The sequence below is a fragment of the Ixodes scapularis genome, unplaced genomic scaffold (assembly GCF_016920785.2).
Source record: "Ixodes scapularis isolate PalLabHiFi unplaced genomic scaffold, ASM1692078v2 PGA_scaffold13__105_contigs__length_92229423, whole genome shotgun sequence".
NCBI lineage: Eukaryota > Metazoa > Arthropoda > Arachnida > Ixodida > Ixodidae > Ixodes > Ixodes scapularis.
The window spans coordinates 50,355,186-50,372,145 of NW_024609839.1; the positions used below are offsets into that span (position 1 = coordinate 50,355,186).

The following is a 16,960-nucleotide window of genomic DNA, read 5'->3' on the forward strand; positions in this document are numbered from 1 at the left end:
GAACTGGAAGTGTGTGGCACTTTAGCATGTACCCCCATCCCCGGTAAGAAGGAAGTACTAAAAAATTGGCTGCATGTTTGGTCATTTTACCATGCACGGTTAAATGCGGTAGCTTTATAGGGCGGGTGGTGGGTCTAGTTCGGGTGGGGCCTTGAGTAGGATTACTTTTAGTCTTTTAGTGCCTTAGGTGGGTGGTGCACTTAGTTTAGGTGGTGCCTAGGGCAGGGTTTTGTATGGAAACAGATTATGACACACCATTCTCTCTTCGTGGCGCTGCGCTTCCTTCCAGCACCACCTGCAGATACAAAGCCTTTGCGCTGAATTTTCTGGGTCACCAAGAGAGGGGAGGCGCGCTTTTCTGCCCTTTCCACTCCTTCTCGTTCTGCACGCTCCTTCTACACCACCTGTTTCTGCTCCTCCCTTTCTTGCCCTTTCCATTTCCCTCTGCTCTATGTGCTTTCTCACACCATCTGCTTCTGCTCCTCCTGATCCTAGTCCCTGCATGTTGGGTCCGTAGCTCAGTCAGCAGCGCACTCGGCTTCCATGCCGGTGACCGGGGTTAAATTCCTGGCACCGGTTGCAGTATTTTTTTTTTGAGATCGTTTAGCGGTTACGGTTTGACTGACCTACACATTTTGTGCTTACGCGGCTCCTGAGTTTGGTTGGCCCACGAAGTTACCGCTTTAAAAGCTATCCTTAGTGGTCTTTCTGCATGTCAGGTGTTCTACAACACGTCCAGGTGTGTCTAAATTGCATGGGATGGCCAGGGTTCATGCGGGTCCTTGAAATCCTTGAAAACCCTTGAATTTAAAAGTAGCATTTTCAAGGCCTTGAAAGTCCTAGAGTTTTTACAGATCCTTGAAAGTCCTTGATTTTCGAGTTTGACGACAACATTTAGCAGATGTTTATGAACGCCTGGCCACACTGGAATCAGTTTTGGTTCCGAAGGGCATAGCCAGATCCACATCCAATCCTCTCCTTCATGTTATTTCCAGTACGAGATCAGAAGTTGCCGACGTAGCTCGAACGTAAACTGGTGTGTAATGTGTGCAGTCAGAATTACTGCAGCAACTGCAAGTGAGAAATAATGCCAGGAAAATGCAAGTTCCAACGCTCGTGGCTGAGCAATGACAGTTATAGTCACTGGATTGCACCGGACACGCCGAATCCAAATCGGGCTAAATGCAAGCCTTGCTCAAAAACGTTCGACATCGCTGCTATGGGAGAGTCGGCGCTGAAAAGTCACATGAAAAGCGCCAAACACGACGGGAACGGGAAGTTGGCAGTGAGTAACCCGATCAAGAACTTCTTGGTGCCCTCTGTAGATGAATCATCCGTGAACCCAACGTTCGTGGATCCAACGCAATTACAGTCGTCGGGCTTGGACGGTGTGTCCAAGAGGCGACTGATGCAGAGATTCTGTGGATTCTAAAAGTAACTGCGTCGCACTATTCCTACAAGTCCTGTTCACAGACAAGTGACTTGTTCAGAAGAATGTTTCCCAACAGCGAAGTCGCTCGAGCCTTCTCCTGCGGAGAGCAGAAGTCTTCGTACGTCGTGTGCCATGGTCTCAGACCCTTTTTCTTATCTTCTTATCTTCAATTGGCAGGTCGCTGTGGAAAATATGAAAGATATTTCCTACATCTCACAGCGAATTGTATGTAACGCTGTAAACAAGGCAGGTGGCATCTTGAATGTACAAATCACGAAGGAACTCAGGACGTCCGTGGCTTCTGCAAGGCATCATTACCGTGCTTTTTGGGAAGCCAAGAAGAAGTGGGAGCTTGAAGATGCAAGGAAGGTGAAAAGGCGCTGCATTGACGAAGAAGTTCAAAGATTGAGAAAGAAGAAGAAACTGGAAGTAGCTGTTGCTGAATTGACGGCTTCAGCAGACAATTATGCAGAGAAGGCAGAAGCCACGAGTGACCTCACATGGACCATGAAATCCAACAGCCTCAGGAAGACTGCCAAAAGCAAGGCACAGGAAATTCGGAACATTGACCTCGAAGTCCAGAAAAAGCAATGTGAACTAACATGAACTTTGGACGAGTGCTTGTTTGGTGTATATTTTTTGTTCAACACGTGAAACATGGCAACGTGTGTTGTTGTGTATGTGCTAATTTGAATCTAGCATACAAAAAGGAACGCCCTTTAATATCTTGTCTCGTGCAATAAATATTACATTTTTAACGCATTTAGAATTGTGTTTTGTCTAAGTAAGGCTCTCAACATGGTCCTTGAAAATATCCTGGCTGGGGCTTGAAAGTCCTTGAAAACCCTTGAATTTTTGTCTTCGAGGCCAGCATGAACCCTGTTGGCACATTCCTATGAAACAATGGAACAATAACAATAATTTGTCTCTGTTGGGTGAAATTTCTAGGTACAATTAACAGCATTCCTTTGCAGCATTGGAACCGTACTGGCTCTCTGGGGGCTCTTTCCTGGAGCTGGTTCCTCAAGAGAAGCACCGACGAGAGGCACTGGTTCAGCAGCGACGGCGGCAGCAGCAGCAGCAGCAGCCCCAGCCCCAGCGCGCCAGCCGAGACCTTCCGCCCAGCAAGGCTCTGTCCCTGAGGCTTCGTACCCTTGCCCAGGACGGACTACTGCTACACGTAGCCACTGAGAGGGACCATACACGGCTACAGGTAAGGCTGCACATTTGGCAAAGTTTTCATAGACTAGAGCATACTGAATTCTGGGAAGAATCACAACGATGGAAATTTTCTTTCATTTCATTTGGCTTTGCTGACAGCACAACATTTTGTCAGCAGCCATTTAAACATTGCTGTATTGAAAGATGTCTTTGAGACATTTCGTTAACTCTGAACTGTAAGCAGTCGGAAGGTCTAAAGCAGGGTTTCTCAAACTTTTTGGCCTCACGGAAACCCAGGAAGCCTCAAAAACTGCCGTGGAACCCCCCTCCATATTTGCCGACCGAGAAGCAACAGATGCACAATTGCAGGCAATTTTGCTTGTATTGCTTTGCATATATCCCCACCATATCAGTCGCGACATCAGTGCAAAGTGAGATGAAGGCGCTTTGCATGCCTGCCGCGCAGCCTGCGGCACGGGGGGGGGTTGCAATTTGGGTGTTCGCGGAACCCATGAGACCAGCTCGTGGAACCCCTGTGTTCCCCGGAACCCAGTTTGAGAACCCCTGGTCTAAAGTACTCCTTCTTAAATGGGGGTCAGCAGACCCTTTGGTGTCTCTTAAGGTCTCTGAAACCCTCGTCCTTCAGTCAAACCAAGCAATGACACTTTTTTTTTTATTGATCTGGGCTGTTCCACAAGGTTAAATAGACCAAAGCATGTGCACCGGATGGGTAGGGTTGATTTTTCTCCGTTTCAGAGCTCCAAAGCTGGTTTGTAAAACATACAGTCGCCGACCGATATTTGAGATGCCGATGATTCGGACTCGTTCTATATTTCGGACCTAAATTAGGAACCGTGACCTACTTGATAGAAATAGTGCATATTCACGACCAATGTTTCGGAGAGCTTGAGGTACGAAAGTTTGATTTTTCGGACAAAATCGTCGTGAGTGATCAGTGAGAAACACCACCGAGAAGCGGCCATTTTGGATTTTATGTTGGCTGCACATGGACTGGCTTGGTTTGGCAGTGCTACTTAAATACCGCTTAGTCCTACTGCTAGGTGACGCTGTACAACTTTTTTTTTCTCTAGCTGCCCGTCATTATCATTATCATTGTTGTTTCCAGTTTTCTTTGTTCATTTGCCATTGCAGTCATGGACTTGCACCTCTTATCTCGACTCAGTGAATCGTGTTTTCGGACTCGCTGGCTTGGACGTCATTGTCCCATCTGTTCTTCCGTCACCGCGATCTGTTGCTAAGAAGCACAGAAAGTACTCGACCATAACGCTAGAAAAGAAGGCAGCGATTTTCAAGCTAACAGAAAGTTGCCGAACACAAACGGAGGCATAACCTAAAACAAGGCGCGCAGGCGTAAGCTGAGCAAGGCACTATTTACGGCATTTTAAAGCCCGCTTATTTGTAATAAAGGCAAGTTTTTTAATCTGCTCATTTTTCAGGCTGGTCTATTATTCGTAAGTTTTCTCGGCCCCTGCGAAGTCCGAAAAATTGGTTGGCGACTGTAATCCCTTTTTCTTCACTTTACCCTTTTGTCATTGTAGTTGTTCAATACCCACCCTCCCCCATGGTGGATGGCGTCCCCCATCACTTATATTGACCCAGAACGGGTCCCCGAAACATCAGTGGTTGAGAACACATGGTCTAAAAAAACAAAAAAAACATGGTTCTGAATAATAAAATTAAGGTGTCAGAAAAGTGGGGCGGGGGCTGGCTGTGGAGGCATGAAATGACTTCACTATGTTGCAGCTTGTGATCTGTGGGAAAAGCTCCGCCCCCGGCATGTGCTCATTGCCTTCCATCATGCTTCGGCTTTGCATGCTCACGGGAAGCCGAAGATTTATTGAAGGCTTCTACTACAGATATTTCATGTTGTATCAGGCCATAAATGATGCACCAGGCAGAGAGTATGTTTATGTATCAGCTGAGAGGTTGCTTTCTTTTAGTAGTGGTTTTTTCAAGAACTCCATTGATTGAAGGTTTGAAATTCGACAAAACATGCCTTTAGTTGTCAATGCAAAGCGCAAGTTTGTCTGCCTCGTTTGCAGGGGTTGTGGTGACGTCAGAACGCCAATCTCTGATTGGCTCTGATTGAAGGATTGTGGGTAGACTTCAAGGCAGCCTGCTTTGAGGTCTACCCATCTTTTGACTAGAGCCAATCAGAGCTCGGCATTCTGACGTCATCACAACCCCTGCAAAGGAAGCAGACGAACTTGCACTCCGCATAGAACCCTCTCAAGACCCCATCGAACAACACTGGCTGTTGCCGTTTCTTGGGCACAAAGCATATGAGTGGATGCGAGCCCTTGCCAAACGCTGGCACAGTGCGCTCTCTCGATATGAGCTGAGCCAAGTTCACGTCGAACGCTGACGCGGCCCTTGTGTCTAGTACGTGACCGTGACCGGAGTGCACGGCCAAACAATGGCAGACTCGGATAACTGGCCGAGCAGGAGCTAGACGGCGTGCACTTTTGAAGAGAGCCTATTGAATACCTTTAAATAAAACTTCAACGTTGACAGTCTTTTTTTTTTTTTTACGTTTCGATAGAATACTTTTTGTCAAACTCAAAGGGACTTGGAACTTTTATTTTTCTTGCTTCGTAGGTTTCATATTCCACAGTGCCTTGAATCCTTGCGGAAACATGTCTCAAGCTTGCATCCATCGAACACATGCCTTTCTTTTTGTGCAGCTGGCGGAGGGCCACCTGGAGTACCTGTCTCAGAGCGGCCAGCAGGAGCCGGTGCAGTGGCGCCACCCCGCGCGCGTGTCGGACGGCCATTGGCACCAGGTGGTCCTCAGCCGCACCCTAGAAACCGGTGGCGGGGCCGTCAGCCTTACCGTGGACGACCAGCAGCGCCGAGTGCCGACCGACGCGTCTCTCCACGACTTCCTCGATCCTTTCCTGACGTCCTTCACCATCGGAGGGCGCTGGGAGCAGAACGCCGTCTCGGCGGAATCTCTTCCAGGTTAGACTTAATTCGACTCTGTTGATTAGCAGCAATGCGCCTGGTACCCCAAGCAGCCGTTTGCTTCAGGGATTGTTCGTTTTTCTATTTTGGTTCTTGGAATGTTTTATGTACATAGTCATGGCCATAAGGACATGGTCATAAAATTCTCTAAACCTCCAGGCAACATGCACATGACTCAGATGAACGTCCCGGTGCCGATAGGAAAGGAAAATAGGAAAAGCTTTGGTTCCTGACGAAAGAAGCAACTTTGGAGGCAGTTCAATGGGGGCTGCATTCTGAGTCACCACACAATAAAGCTGTTGATAAAGATCTCTTTCCAAGAAGCTTGGGTTTTCTTATTTAGGTGCAGCTCCAATTTGGGGGTTTTCGGTTTTCTCCGATTTCGATAAAACCGGTTCAGGGTGACACCTTTCTGGGTTTATTGGTAAGTACCGAAAAAACGAAACCCTATTTTTGACCCACGTTAGTGAATCTTTTCTCCCTCTTTTGAATTGTTTCGTGGTCCCGTTGACGAAAAAGCTTTATGCAGTGGCATGGGTATGGTACCCCATAAAATTTGGTTTAACATGGCTGTTGAACCTGCAGGGATCTTGCTAATGATTAAATCAAACGGGCACAAGCACTCAGATCATATCTACCGAGTTGGATGCATAGTGTTAGGCAGTAATTACCTTAGCACAGTTGTGCTAGGAATGTGAGGTAACAATATGATGGACTAATATTGCAATTGATAGTATTGTACTTGTAGGTACGGGAAAGCTTTAGAAGCTTCAGTGTAACACATACTTTTGGCTTATCTGTTTTGTTTGCGCATTCAGCGTGGAGTACCGTATTTACTCGCATAATGAACGCACTTTTTTCCTGAAAAATTGACACATATTTGGGGGGAGTGCAGTGTGTACCTCTCGGCGTGCACCTAGCTGTGCTGTTCTGTTACAAATTAAATAAACACATTTACCCAGAGTATGTGAAATTAGGCCTTATCACTTTCACAATATCATTGTTCGAAAGCGAACCACAGATGACGGCTTGTTTGTTGACATCAATGCATCCGATAGGCGAAGAATGTCCGGGGCTCGGCAATTTCTCGACCCAAGCTTCGTCAAGTGTGAGCGACACTCGGTTTCACGGTTGATCACTTCCGCAACTACGCACTTGCAACCGTTGCGAGAGCGGCTTGGCTTGGCTTGGCTTGGCTTGACTTGGCCTAACCGCTTGGCGGCAAAAGAAAACTGGCTTGGTGGCTTGCTAAATTGGACGCAATTCGAGACTGGCACATCCAAAAATTCTAGGCACGTTGATTACGGGAGGAAAACAAAAGTAAAAATATTGATACCCGTTTGGGGGGTGCGTTTATTATGTGAGTGCATTTATCATGTGAGTAAATACGGTATACTTTTATGCATTTACAGCACAAGGCCTCTTTTTATCTGGTCCTTTTGCTTGTAGCCTAACTTTATTTACAAGCTGCCATGATTCTTTAGCAGAACAGTCTGTAAACAGCTTGATAAAATAAAATAATTCTGCAGTGCCCCTATGATGCAAACTGCAACAGCATTTAAACGGAAAAGATCAATGTATCATCACGACGGCCTGCGAAAGCAGCAGAGTGCTTAATCCATCCATGAAAAGAGACATTTAGTATCTTAACTTTCAATCTCCTTACGAGCTACATTTAGCGTTAAAGGGCAACTCCGCTTAATTTCAAAAATTTTGAGATAGTGGCCGATTTTGCTTTTTGAAGCACTCAAAAACAATCCTCAATCCTTTGTTTCGCGAAAAATAAAATATTTTTCGTGTATTTTTACTTTAGCCATGATCACAAACCGAAACCGAAACGGTGGCAAAGCCGGACAACATTGTATATTCGGCATCACTAAGCATGTACACCCACGTGATATACAAGGGGAAGAAGGAGCTCCCCTCTTATCAGGATCCTCCTTTGTGCCTCCTGGATTAGCACAGGCGTCGCTATTTTCCCCCCAGAAGATTATAGAGGATTAACCTGTCACTCAAAATTCTTACAAAAGCAGCTTCCCTCTCCGTGGAGAGCACAGCCATAGCCTCCTCTATACGGAGAAAGCCTGGCGCGTCGCGTGAAAAGACGGCCGCCGTAAATGGGAAAGGAGGGGTGGAGAAACGGGAGCGGAGAGAACCTTTGCTGCTAGCGCCACAAAAGAGCGAGCGGCCAAACGCAGAAACAATATTTTCTTTTTCTCTCTCTTTTCTTGTCGCTAACCGTGGAGAGGAGAAACTCAACGTCCACCCTTTCCCGTTTCTCCCTGCGCCCTTTCGAATCGCCGAGCCCGTTTCTCCCGGAGTACGAAAACGACGGTGACGAAAACAAAAACAAGTGTGGTTCGGGGAGCGGCCGCTCATGACCCAAGCGCTCGCTGTCTAGGTCTGCCTTTTCTGCTCCGCGCTACCATATTGGTCACCGTTCGGCGCGCTCCTCCTCTCCTTTTTCCTGCGGCCGCGCGCCCTATTGCTCCGTCGTCGATGTGCCAGGCTTTCTCCGTATAGAGGAGGCTATGGCACAGCGCTGGCGCCACCCGTGCTCTCCCCGGGAAAGAAAACAAAATCGAAAAAAAAAAGAAGCTGTACATGCTTGATGACGTCACAGAAGTGCCGGGAGAAGGAATTTGGAGGAAGCGGAAATGCAGCCGGGCAGTGTTGTCTGGCCCACACGTCTCATCCAAAACCAGCGGATTCGTGCTTGCCAAACTTTGGCAGCGATTTTAATGAACTTCTACGCGGAATTCCGTCGTAATATTTGCCAGGGGGGTTTTGTAGATGATAGCAAAGAGAACTCTATAGTTTTGCACTACTGGAAAAGAAGCGGAGTTGCCCTTTAACAAATCTCGTTCTGAGCCGAACAGGAAAGGCTCGTAAGCAACACTGATGCCGGTCTATCTTTACGCAGGCTCGCTTCAAGGATGCGTCCAGCAGATTGCCGTCAACGGAGAACTGCAGTCGGTCAACGCCAGCCAAGGCTACTTTCGGCTAGTGGCTCGTGGGGCCGTCGGCCGAAGCTGCAGCCAAGAAGCCCTACGCCTAGACGTAGCCGCCGACCCGCTCGGCGTAGGAATCATCCTGGTCATTGCCTTCTTCGTCGTCCTCATCCTCGTCATCCTCGTCAGCCTCCTCGTGTTCCGCCGCTGCAAGCTCAAGCGCCACAAGGCGCCCACGCCGATCAAACCCAACGGAAACGCCCTCATCAACCAAATCACTGAAGCCACGCGCGGCTCGGTTCACACAGAGCCTGGCTATGCAGACGGCGCCACGCCCTCTGCTCCCGAAGAGCACCTGCGGAACCCGCCGTCTGCCCAGGACCTCGTCCCGCCGAAACGGGCAAAAGAACGCGACATCGGGAGTGACAACCACCTACCGCGAACCCCGCAGCGCCCAGACATCATTGAACGAGAAGTGATGCACGCGTCGTCGCCGCTCGCGGCGTCGCGCTGCGCCGAGCAGTCTGTTTACGGTGCGGCCGCGGAGCCGGAACACTACGACCTCGAGAACGCGAGCAGCATCGCGCCGTCGGACATTGACATTGTGTACCACTACCGCGTGTTCCGCGACGGGAGCCAACTGCGGAAGCTGCACCACAACAAGGGGCTCCACAAGCATCCGGGTCCGCACCGCCACAGTCCGGCAAGTCCGACGGCCCGACAGAGCCCGCGACAGCAGCTCCTCCTGCGCCCCGCCGCGCGTGACAGCCCGTCGGCATTGAAGATGCACCACAGCACGCCGCTGGCGAGGCTGAGCCCGTCGAGCGAGCTCTCGCGCCAGACGCCGCGGATCCTCACGCTGCAGGACATCAGCGGCAAGCCGCTGCAGACAGCACTCCTCGCTAGCGCACACCCGGGCAACGGGGCCAAGCCGTTCAAGGACGCTCTGACCAACTCTGAGCGCAGCCTCAACAGCCCCGTGAGCCAGCTCAGCCGCAGCACGGGGAGCCTTCCCTCCGCCAAGCTGAAGCAGGCGTGCGCGGCGCCGGCAGCGGAGAGCCGCCACGCGCAGCCGCTCGCGGGGCTCGGACTCACGGCGGAGGAGATCGAGTGCCTCAACGCACGGCCCCGGAACTGCAGTCTTGTGAGTACACTGGACGCGGTTTCGTCTTCGGGGAGCGAGGGCACGAAGGGAAAGCTGTCGCAGCTGTTGGACGACCGGCCGGCCGCACTGCTGGATGCGGCGACGGGTCACGACTCGTCGAGTGATGAAAGCGGCAACGACTCCTTCACCTGCTCCGAGTTCGAGTACGACAACGGCTACGAGAAGGCACACCGCGACTTCGCACCGGGCAATATGATCTTCTCAAAGCTGGCCGAGGAGGACAACGAGAACGACGAAGACTCGTCTAAGACGTACGACGGGTTTGACTCGTTCCGCGGCTCGTTGAGCACGCTGGTGGCCTCGGACGACGACCTGTCGCACCTCTCCTACAAACCGCCGAGCGGGGCGGTGTTGGGCTGGGACTGTCTGCTCAACTGGGGGCCCAACTTTGAGAACTTGGTGGGTGTGTTCAAAGACATTGCGGACTTGCCGGACACGGTGAGCCCGCTCACGCCGGGGCACCCCAAGCCCAGCGAGGAATACGTGTGACGGAAGGGTGCCCGAACTTGCTTTTGGGTGGGTCGTTCATTGTGTGGACAGTGACTTTGCTTAGAAATGGCAGCGAGCCAGTAACGATGGCCTTTTCCTCAACGATACGTTTCACAGTTTGCTTGACAGGAGGCACAACGCGTTACATGCCAGACCCATTACGTGCCCTGATGTGCGTCGCGCTTTTGAACAGGTAGTTCACTGTGTGGACCGCCGTACTCAAAAATGGCAGTGCCATTGAGCCAATAATGTTGGCTTTCGTTACGATGATACATTCCGCAATGCGTTTGATAGAGGGCAGCGGCCTGTCACGTGTGCCTCTTTTGAATGGATAGCGTGGTACGTAGATGAGGAATCTGTTTAAAATAGCAGTGCCATGAAACCATAATATGAGGACACTATCGAGCTATGCATTCCATGACGAACTGGTGTAGTTGTTAGAGTTGCTGTACAATGACCTCACGTACGACGCCACAACCTCTGTGTGTGCAAGTTTTAGCGTGAATAGTTAGCCTAGATTTTATTCAGCTATGACGGACAAGTGTTTGGTCCCTGTAACGGGCTTTCAAAATTTAATGCCGAGGGTATGAGGCCGCAGAGTGTGTCAGTTACAGGGCGTTTGCCTGAACAGATGTAGGAATAATTTAGAGCGTTGGATAGACAGGAATTTGCTCTGGAATGCAATCCGGTTTCTTTTAACGTCGGTAAGAGGGAGAAAAGAAGCACGCAGCCCAGCAGAAGGTCAACAGGCACACGGTACGCTACCAGTGTTGCCAACCTAGTCACACTGAACAAACTGCTGGGAGAACTCGTCCATAGAGCCGCTGAAATACGTAGACCGCTCTCCGCCAAAACCAGACGCTTGGGCGTCGGGTGTCCCGGCCACGTCGATCCGTTTCATTTTACGTCGAGGAGCCCGAGAAGCCCCGCCCCCTGCCGTCACTTCCTAATTTATTGGGCGTCCCCTTTTGGACACTGATGACTGCATGCATTTGTTTCCCTTTTTTTTTTTCCTGTCAACTAACGACACATACCTCATGCCAGGTTCAATTGTGTGTGTGTGTGTTTGTTTTCGGTGGTCTCGTCCGGTCGTTGTGTCGTCAACGCGAGAATACTCTCTGCGCCATACATTCCCATGTGTTTTTCCACTGACTGCCCCTATTTATGCCCATTCTCTTGTGTTTTATCTTCCTTTTCTTCTGGGAGGATCGTTGGTTGCAGGTTCGCATGCTCTGGATGCCAGTCAGCATGTAGCAGGGGCAATGCCAGTTATCATTCTTTTTAAATCCAGAATTTAAAAAAAAAAAAAAAAAAAGAAATAGAAAGTTGCATCTAGGGTTTTTTCTTTTTTTGCTCTGGGGCCAAGTTGTTGCCATGTTAGCCACTAGAAGAAAGGCGAAGTGGGTTGATTAGTTAACTTCCGAACTAAAAATCTTTAGCTTACTTTTTTACTATTACTGAGGCTTTTCAAACTTCCGGGGCGGAAGGATCGACATCACTGGTGTTCTTTGTCTTCTTAGTTTTGGTGTGATTTTTTGTACAAGGCTGACATATCTCGCCTTGTAGCTCCCACTAGAAGTTTTTCAATCAAAATTTTACAGCCCGACTAGACTATTGAGGTCGGGCGTCCATTCTCTAAATGCATGATGCCCCCAGAAATAAAAATTAAGAGGTAATTGATTTAGTCATTTAGCTCACTAATTGACCCATTTGGTAATTTTTACAGTAGCCACTTGGCCCCAGGGGTAAAAAAAAAAACTATTACAAGTTTCCTTTTTTTTTCTTTCCTTAATTCTGGATTGACTAATTGCGAGTTTGTTTCGCACGCGCTGCGCACTGTGCGAGTTCTGTCCTAGAATGCATCACACTCGCGGAGTGCCGCACGGAGAACCGGTCCCGAACGAACTTGCCAAGTGCAAAGTGATGCTGTCGCCACCTATGTTGTAGCGAGAATACCGACCTCAAACCGAAATAACGCCCTGTTGTTCGACATGACAGGCGGGAATGCAAAAAAGTATGGTCGCTGCAATGTTTATATTTGCAATGACTTGAAGACCTCTATTGCCGTGGAGATATTTACAGATGACCTGTGTTTCCGCCACAAGCTGTCAACCAAACTGTAAGAAATAACAAAAAGTGAGCAATCTTTCAATTCTTATCACTGTTGACACGGGAGAAAACACCGTTGATACTATTCGTGCACAGGCTTGATCAGTTTTAAGCGTGAACTACTGAAAGGATACAGTTTCAAATTAGTCCGTTGAAATCTCCAGCAATACGTCTTGCGACACCGTCGATTTCGATCCTTGGTCGCATATATATAGGTATCTGAATCAGCCTTTATCTCTAATGAGAGCGGTGAGATTGAGAACTTTTTCGAACAAAAAGAAAGGAGGGTGCAAACTAACTGTTGTAAGTAAATCTTAAACATGGTGGTTTTACCCAAGCCCCGGTTAAAGTCGCCATGTTTAGCTCTCTCGACTGCTAATTGTTCGCATCACAGGTTCTGCTGGGTGAGCTTTCTCAATGAATGTTGTCCACTCGTGAGTCCACAATCGGCCATATTTTGGCGACAACTTAAGAGAGATCTCGTAAGAGAGATCTTGCGACTGCTGATCTGTTTGTCCCGAGACTTTTTGCTCATCCATAGGTTTCAGCAACTGAACGGCGACAAAACGACTAAAAACTTGCAAAAGTATGGGTTGTCGATTGCTCCCTTCATGAATTAGCAGAAAATCGCAGTTAAGCTCGCATTTGATCCAGTCTTTCATGGGACGTGCTTTCTAGCAGAAAATCCACTTTCTTTGGGGGGTTCCACTTTGTGCGAATGACAGCTCGTAGCGGAGCAGTAGCAGACGAATCCCCGTCTGCTCTCTCTTCGCCTGCCTCGCCTGAGCAATGCAAGATGAGATTGCATTCTGGCACACACTCGATTCTCTCCGTGCAGCGAGTGCACACATACATGGAGTGCTGGCGCTGGAACGAACTCGGAGAGCGCAGTCACTTGTGGAGTGCCGGTGGAACAAACTTGCTCCACGCTGCGAGTGGGCATGCATGGGTACGAGTGCAGTGAAATGAACTCGCCATAAGAAAGAACTCCCTATATGAACTGCTGCAAAATGGATGTTGAATCCTGAAGAGCGCCTACAAAGTGTGCTTTTATTTGTAGGGTAGAGTGGGTGCCCTGCATTACTGAACTCGGCATATTTGAATATATGTTATGTAAAGATCAACTAAGAACAAAATGGGTGAAAAAGCATTTCAATTTAATCCACCACCTGCTCATCGGCCATATTTCATAGCGAAAGTTTTAAACAATGGTATCTTGTGGAAGAGACAGTCTGGTTTATCGTCGGGCTATAAAGGGGGCAAAGCCAATGTTATATGCGTTCCAGGTTTACTGTATTGGGGCAAAGTTGACTGGCTTGTTCCCACTCATTGGTTACCTCAGCACAGAGCTGCTCAGGCCGAATCTCTAGTCTTGCAATCCAATTCCCCCTTTTTTTCCCTGTGCTGAGAGGCTGTAAAAGCCTTCGAGTAACTTTAGTACCACCGTCTACTTTTCATCGCCCAAAACCGGCGATGAAAGTGCCTGTACATTGTTTCTTCCTATTCTCGTTTTGCTTCATCATGTGCCATGTTTTCTCTTTCTTCTCTTTTTTTTTTTTGACTACGTTGACGAAAATGGACAATAAAATTTGTTTTGTCAACATTGCTTGGCATCCCGAGAACATTTCTTTCTTCTCAAGCATGAAACAATTTAAGACACAGGGAAATGTGCTGCAGCCAAAACTTCCTCTAGAAAGCCTGCAGCACCGCATCTAGCGATGATGTAATGGTATTTGCACAGACAAAAGAAAAATTGGTGATTATGGTTCAAGTGGAGCTTGTGGATGAGGGTGAGGTGTTGATATTGATATATTTATTGCACTTGGTGGGTGGGGATGTACAGGTGTGCTGGTGTTAAAGGGAAAGCTGGCGCCCATGCAATGAATGTGCCCTCATCACCGACATCTTTTTAACGTATTTACAACTTTGGAAGATGGGAAAACAATTAAGGGGTGACACCCAGAGGCAGATTTAGAGGGGGGGTCCGGATGTCCTGACCCCCCTCTTGATTTCTGCATCTGTAAAATTTAGGGCGTGAAATGAGGGAGAGGGGGAGGGGTTCCTAAACAAATGGTACGCTGACCAACACCTGACCCCCCCCCCCCCCAGGAAATTCCTGCATCTGCCCCTGGAGAACACCACCTTCAAGTGTCGACTTTTAAACCAGTCGCTCAATATTGATGAAATCTGGAGGGTCTATTCATCTCGTTGCCTAATTGCACTGTATGATGTTTCATCTCTGTAGGACAATTTTCCAATAAGCTACAGAAAGTGGTATACAGCTAATCAGTGATTTTCCTACACACCCCCTTATTTTGCAACGACACCTATTCTCAATTTTTTTGAGGGGGGGGGGGGGGGCCCCCTCAAAAAAAAGTTTGTTGTCGACCGACTGGCGGAAGCCAGTCGGTCTTTTGTTCGTTGTCGACCGACTGTTGTCGGTCGACAACGAACAGTGGGAGCTGTCGGAGCAAAGTGGCTGAAGTAGGGATAGGTCGTCGGCATCCATGGTAGGTGTGGAATGGAGTTTTCTTTTTGCAATGTTGTTTATGTAGACTAAAACAGTGCTGCACCCAGCACACTTCCCTGAGGCACTCCAGAAAGCACTGTGCAGGATAAGGATTTTACCTCTCAAAAATACAACCTGATGGATCCTTACCTCTCGATGAAGCACTGCAGCCAATGGAGTAAGCTTCCCTGATGCCATACTTGTGTGGTTTCTTCAGAAGGAGCTGGTGATCGATCTTGTTGAAAGGTTCAGGTGGCAGGAGGCAACCTTCACTCCAGCACGTTAGCTCTGCTAAAGTCAACGTTACTAAAACACTCAGTTGGGAAACTCGCTGTCGAAACCTGGGCCGCTGGCGACTACCGAGACCGAGCTAAATACGACAACAGCGCCACTCTGTATCGTTTGTCTGTACTGTGGTAATCTTGAGCTTTTAGAAAGCATGCTTTTGCGTAAAAACAAACAGAAAAAACTCTTTTTGTATGAAATTTATTGGAGTTTACTACAAAATGAAGGGCGCGTGATGTTTTTTTTAAATCTTTAGTTTGCCAGGTTTTGCGGCACAATTAATATTGTTTTTATACGACCGTGCCTCAGCGGTGCTTTCAGGTAGCGCGTCCCGACCTAGGTGCATTTTAACTTCGGTAGTAAGATGCGGCGCATCCGCTGGGGACCGTGGGGAGAGGGAGGTGGCACCCCTGTAACCTATCTTCCGCTGAATCTGTTTCGGCGCCAAAATGGCCGATTAAAGCCAAAATAGAAGTCACGTGCAGTTCCTCGAGTGGCGGCGGCGGCGTAGTGTTCGTCATAAGCTCGGTTCTCGACGACAGATCGGTGCCACTTTTTCAGAGTAGTCTTTATGGCAGTGGGAGGAGCTTCCTACACTTAAACGTCTATGTAAAACATCCGAGACAGGTATAAAATGGTATAAAATGATATATATTTCGGGGGAACATTTTGTACTTTACCCGACACCGGAAAGAAAGCACTGCCAAAGTAGGGATTGGGGCAGCCGGGGGTTAGGGCACGAGCGGAGCGGCTCGAGTTTGGCCATTCGTTGGGAAGTATAGGAGACAAATGAGGAGGCGCCATTGGCCGAAAGCGAGCTGGGCGTGTTCCAGGGCGTCTTCAGAAATTTGAATGTGACGAACCAGAAGCCGGAAATAATACCCTGGCGGTGGTCGCGAGAAACAAACCTGATAACTGCATTGGAGTAACCCTCGATGGCTGAACATATGGTACACGTGATGTTTCAATCACGCCCTCGAAATGATGGTGGAAGGGTGTGACTAGCGGAACGATCGATATAATCCGTACGCCAAGCGCCGAAAGCCGGGAATCTGCCGTCTGAGCGGTCACACTCTGTCCGCGCAAAACAGAGCTGAGCGGCGCATTCGTTTCTTACATCTTTCTGCGTGATCATGATCAAAACAACACGTGTACCCTATTTTCAACCATGAAGAATTACTACATCTCACTCTTACGCGCTTATTAGAGCCATATACGAACATAGACCTTCATCAGAACTGTTCCTCGCTAGCACCGCTAGGCATAGAGATCATATACTAAATCTAGAGGAAAAGGTCCGCCATTTTCCCATACATTCTGGCTGCCGCAAGCGGCGGACCATGCAGGCAGACACTCTGGGTCCCAAACACGGTTACATCATCAGAGCAGTTTCGTGAACTTCAACAATCCACGAACTTACCGGTGGAAAGATACTCGCGTTCTTTTCGAAGGTTTCTTTTTGCATAGCGCGCAGATGTACGGCCCCGCGTTAACGCTAAACTAAACCATATACCCGGCTTCGCTGGTGGGGCGCGGCTGGGCGCGGTTGAGGAATACGAAACTGCGCAACCACCAGATTTCCGAGATTTCGACAGAAGGGAAGTTAATGCAGCGTAATGACTTTATTGCTTTTTATAAGCGTTAGAATAGCTCAGAATTTAGTTTACAACGTTAAATTATCACTGTTTATATTGCTGAGAGTTTTCACTCTCCGTGTTTACCATGGCAACGTTGCTTTCTTTCTCTCGTGTTCTGTCGCTCTCTTTTGCGATCGTTCACTCGGGACCCAGGATGTCGGCGCACGGGATTTGCCACTCCTCCTCACCCACCTTTACCCCCCCTGCCGCTAGGGGATTCTTTTCGGCTTCTGGTTG

General features: G+C 48.7%; 1 protein-coding gene across 1 annotated transcript in view; it reads left to right on the top strand.

Moving 5' to 3' along the window:
* Positions 1–13,898, top strand: part of LOC8026772 (cadherin-related tumor suppressor) — a 148,342-nt gene extending 134,444 nt beyond the window's left edge. The window contains exons 28-30 of the mRNA XM_042289631.1: positions 2,407–2,787; positions 5,213–5,575; positions 8,502–13,898. Coding sequence (XP_042145565.1) covers positions 2,407–2,787; positions 5,213–5,575; positions 8,502–10,183 — 2,426 coding nt within the window. The 3' untranslated portion in view covers positions 10,184–13,898. The remainder of the gene's footprint in view (positions 1–2,406; positions 2,788–5,212; positions 5,576–8,501) is intronic.
* The last annotated feature ends 3,062 nt before the right edge of the window (positions 13,899–16,960 follow it).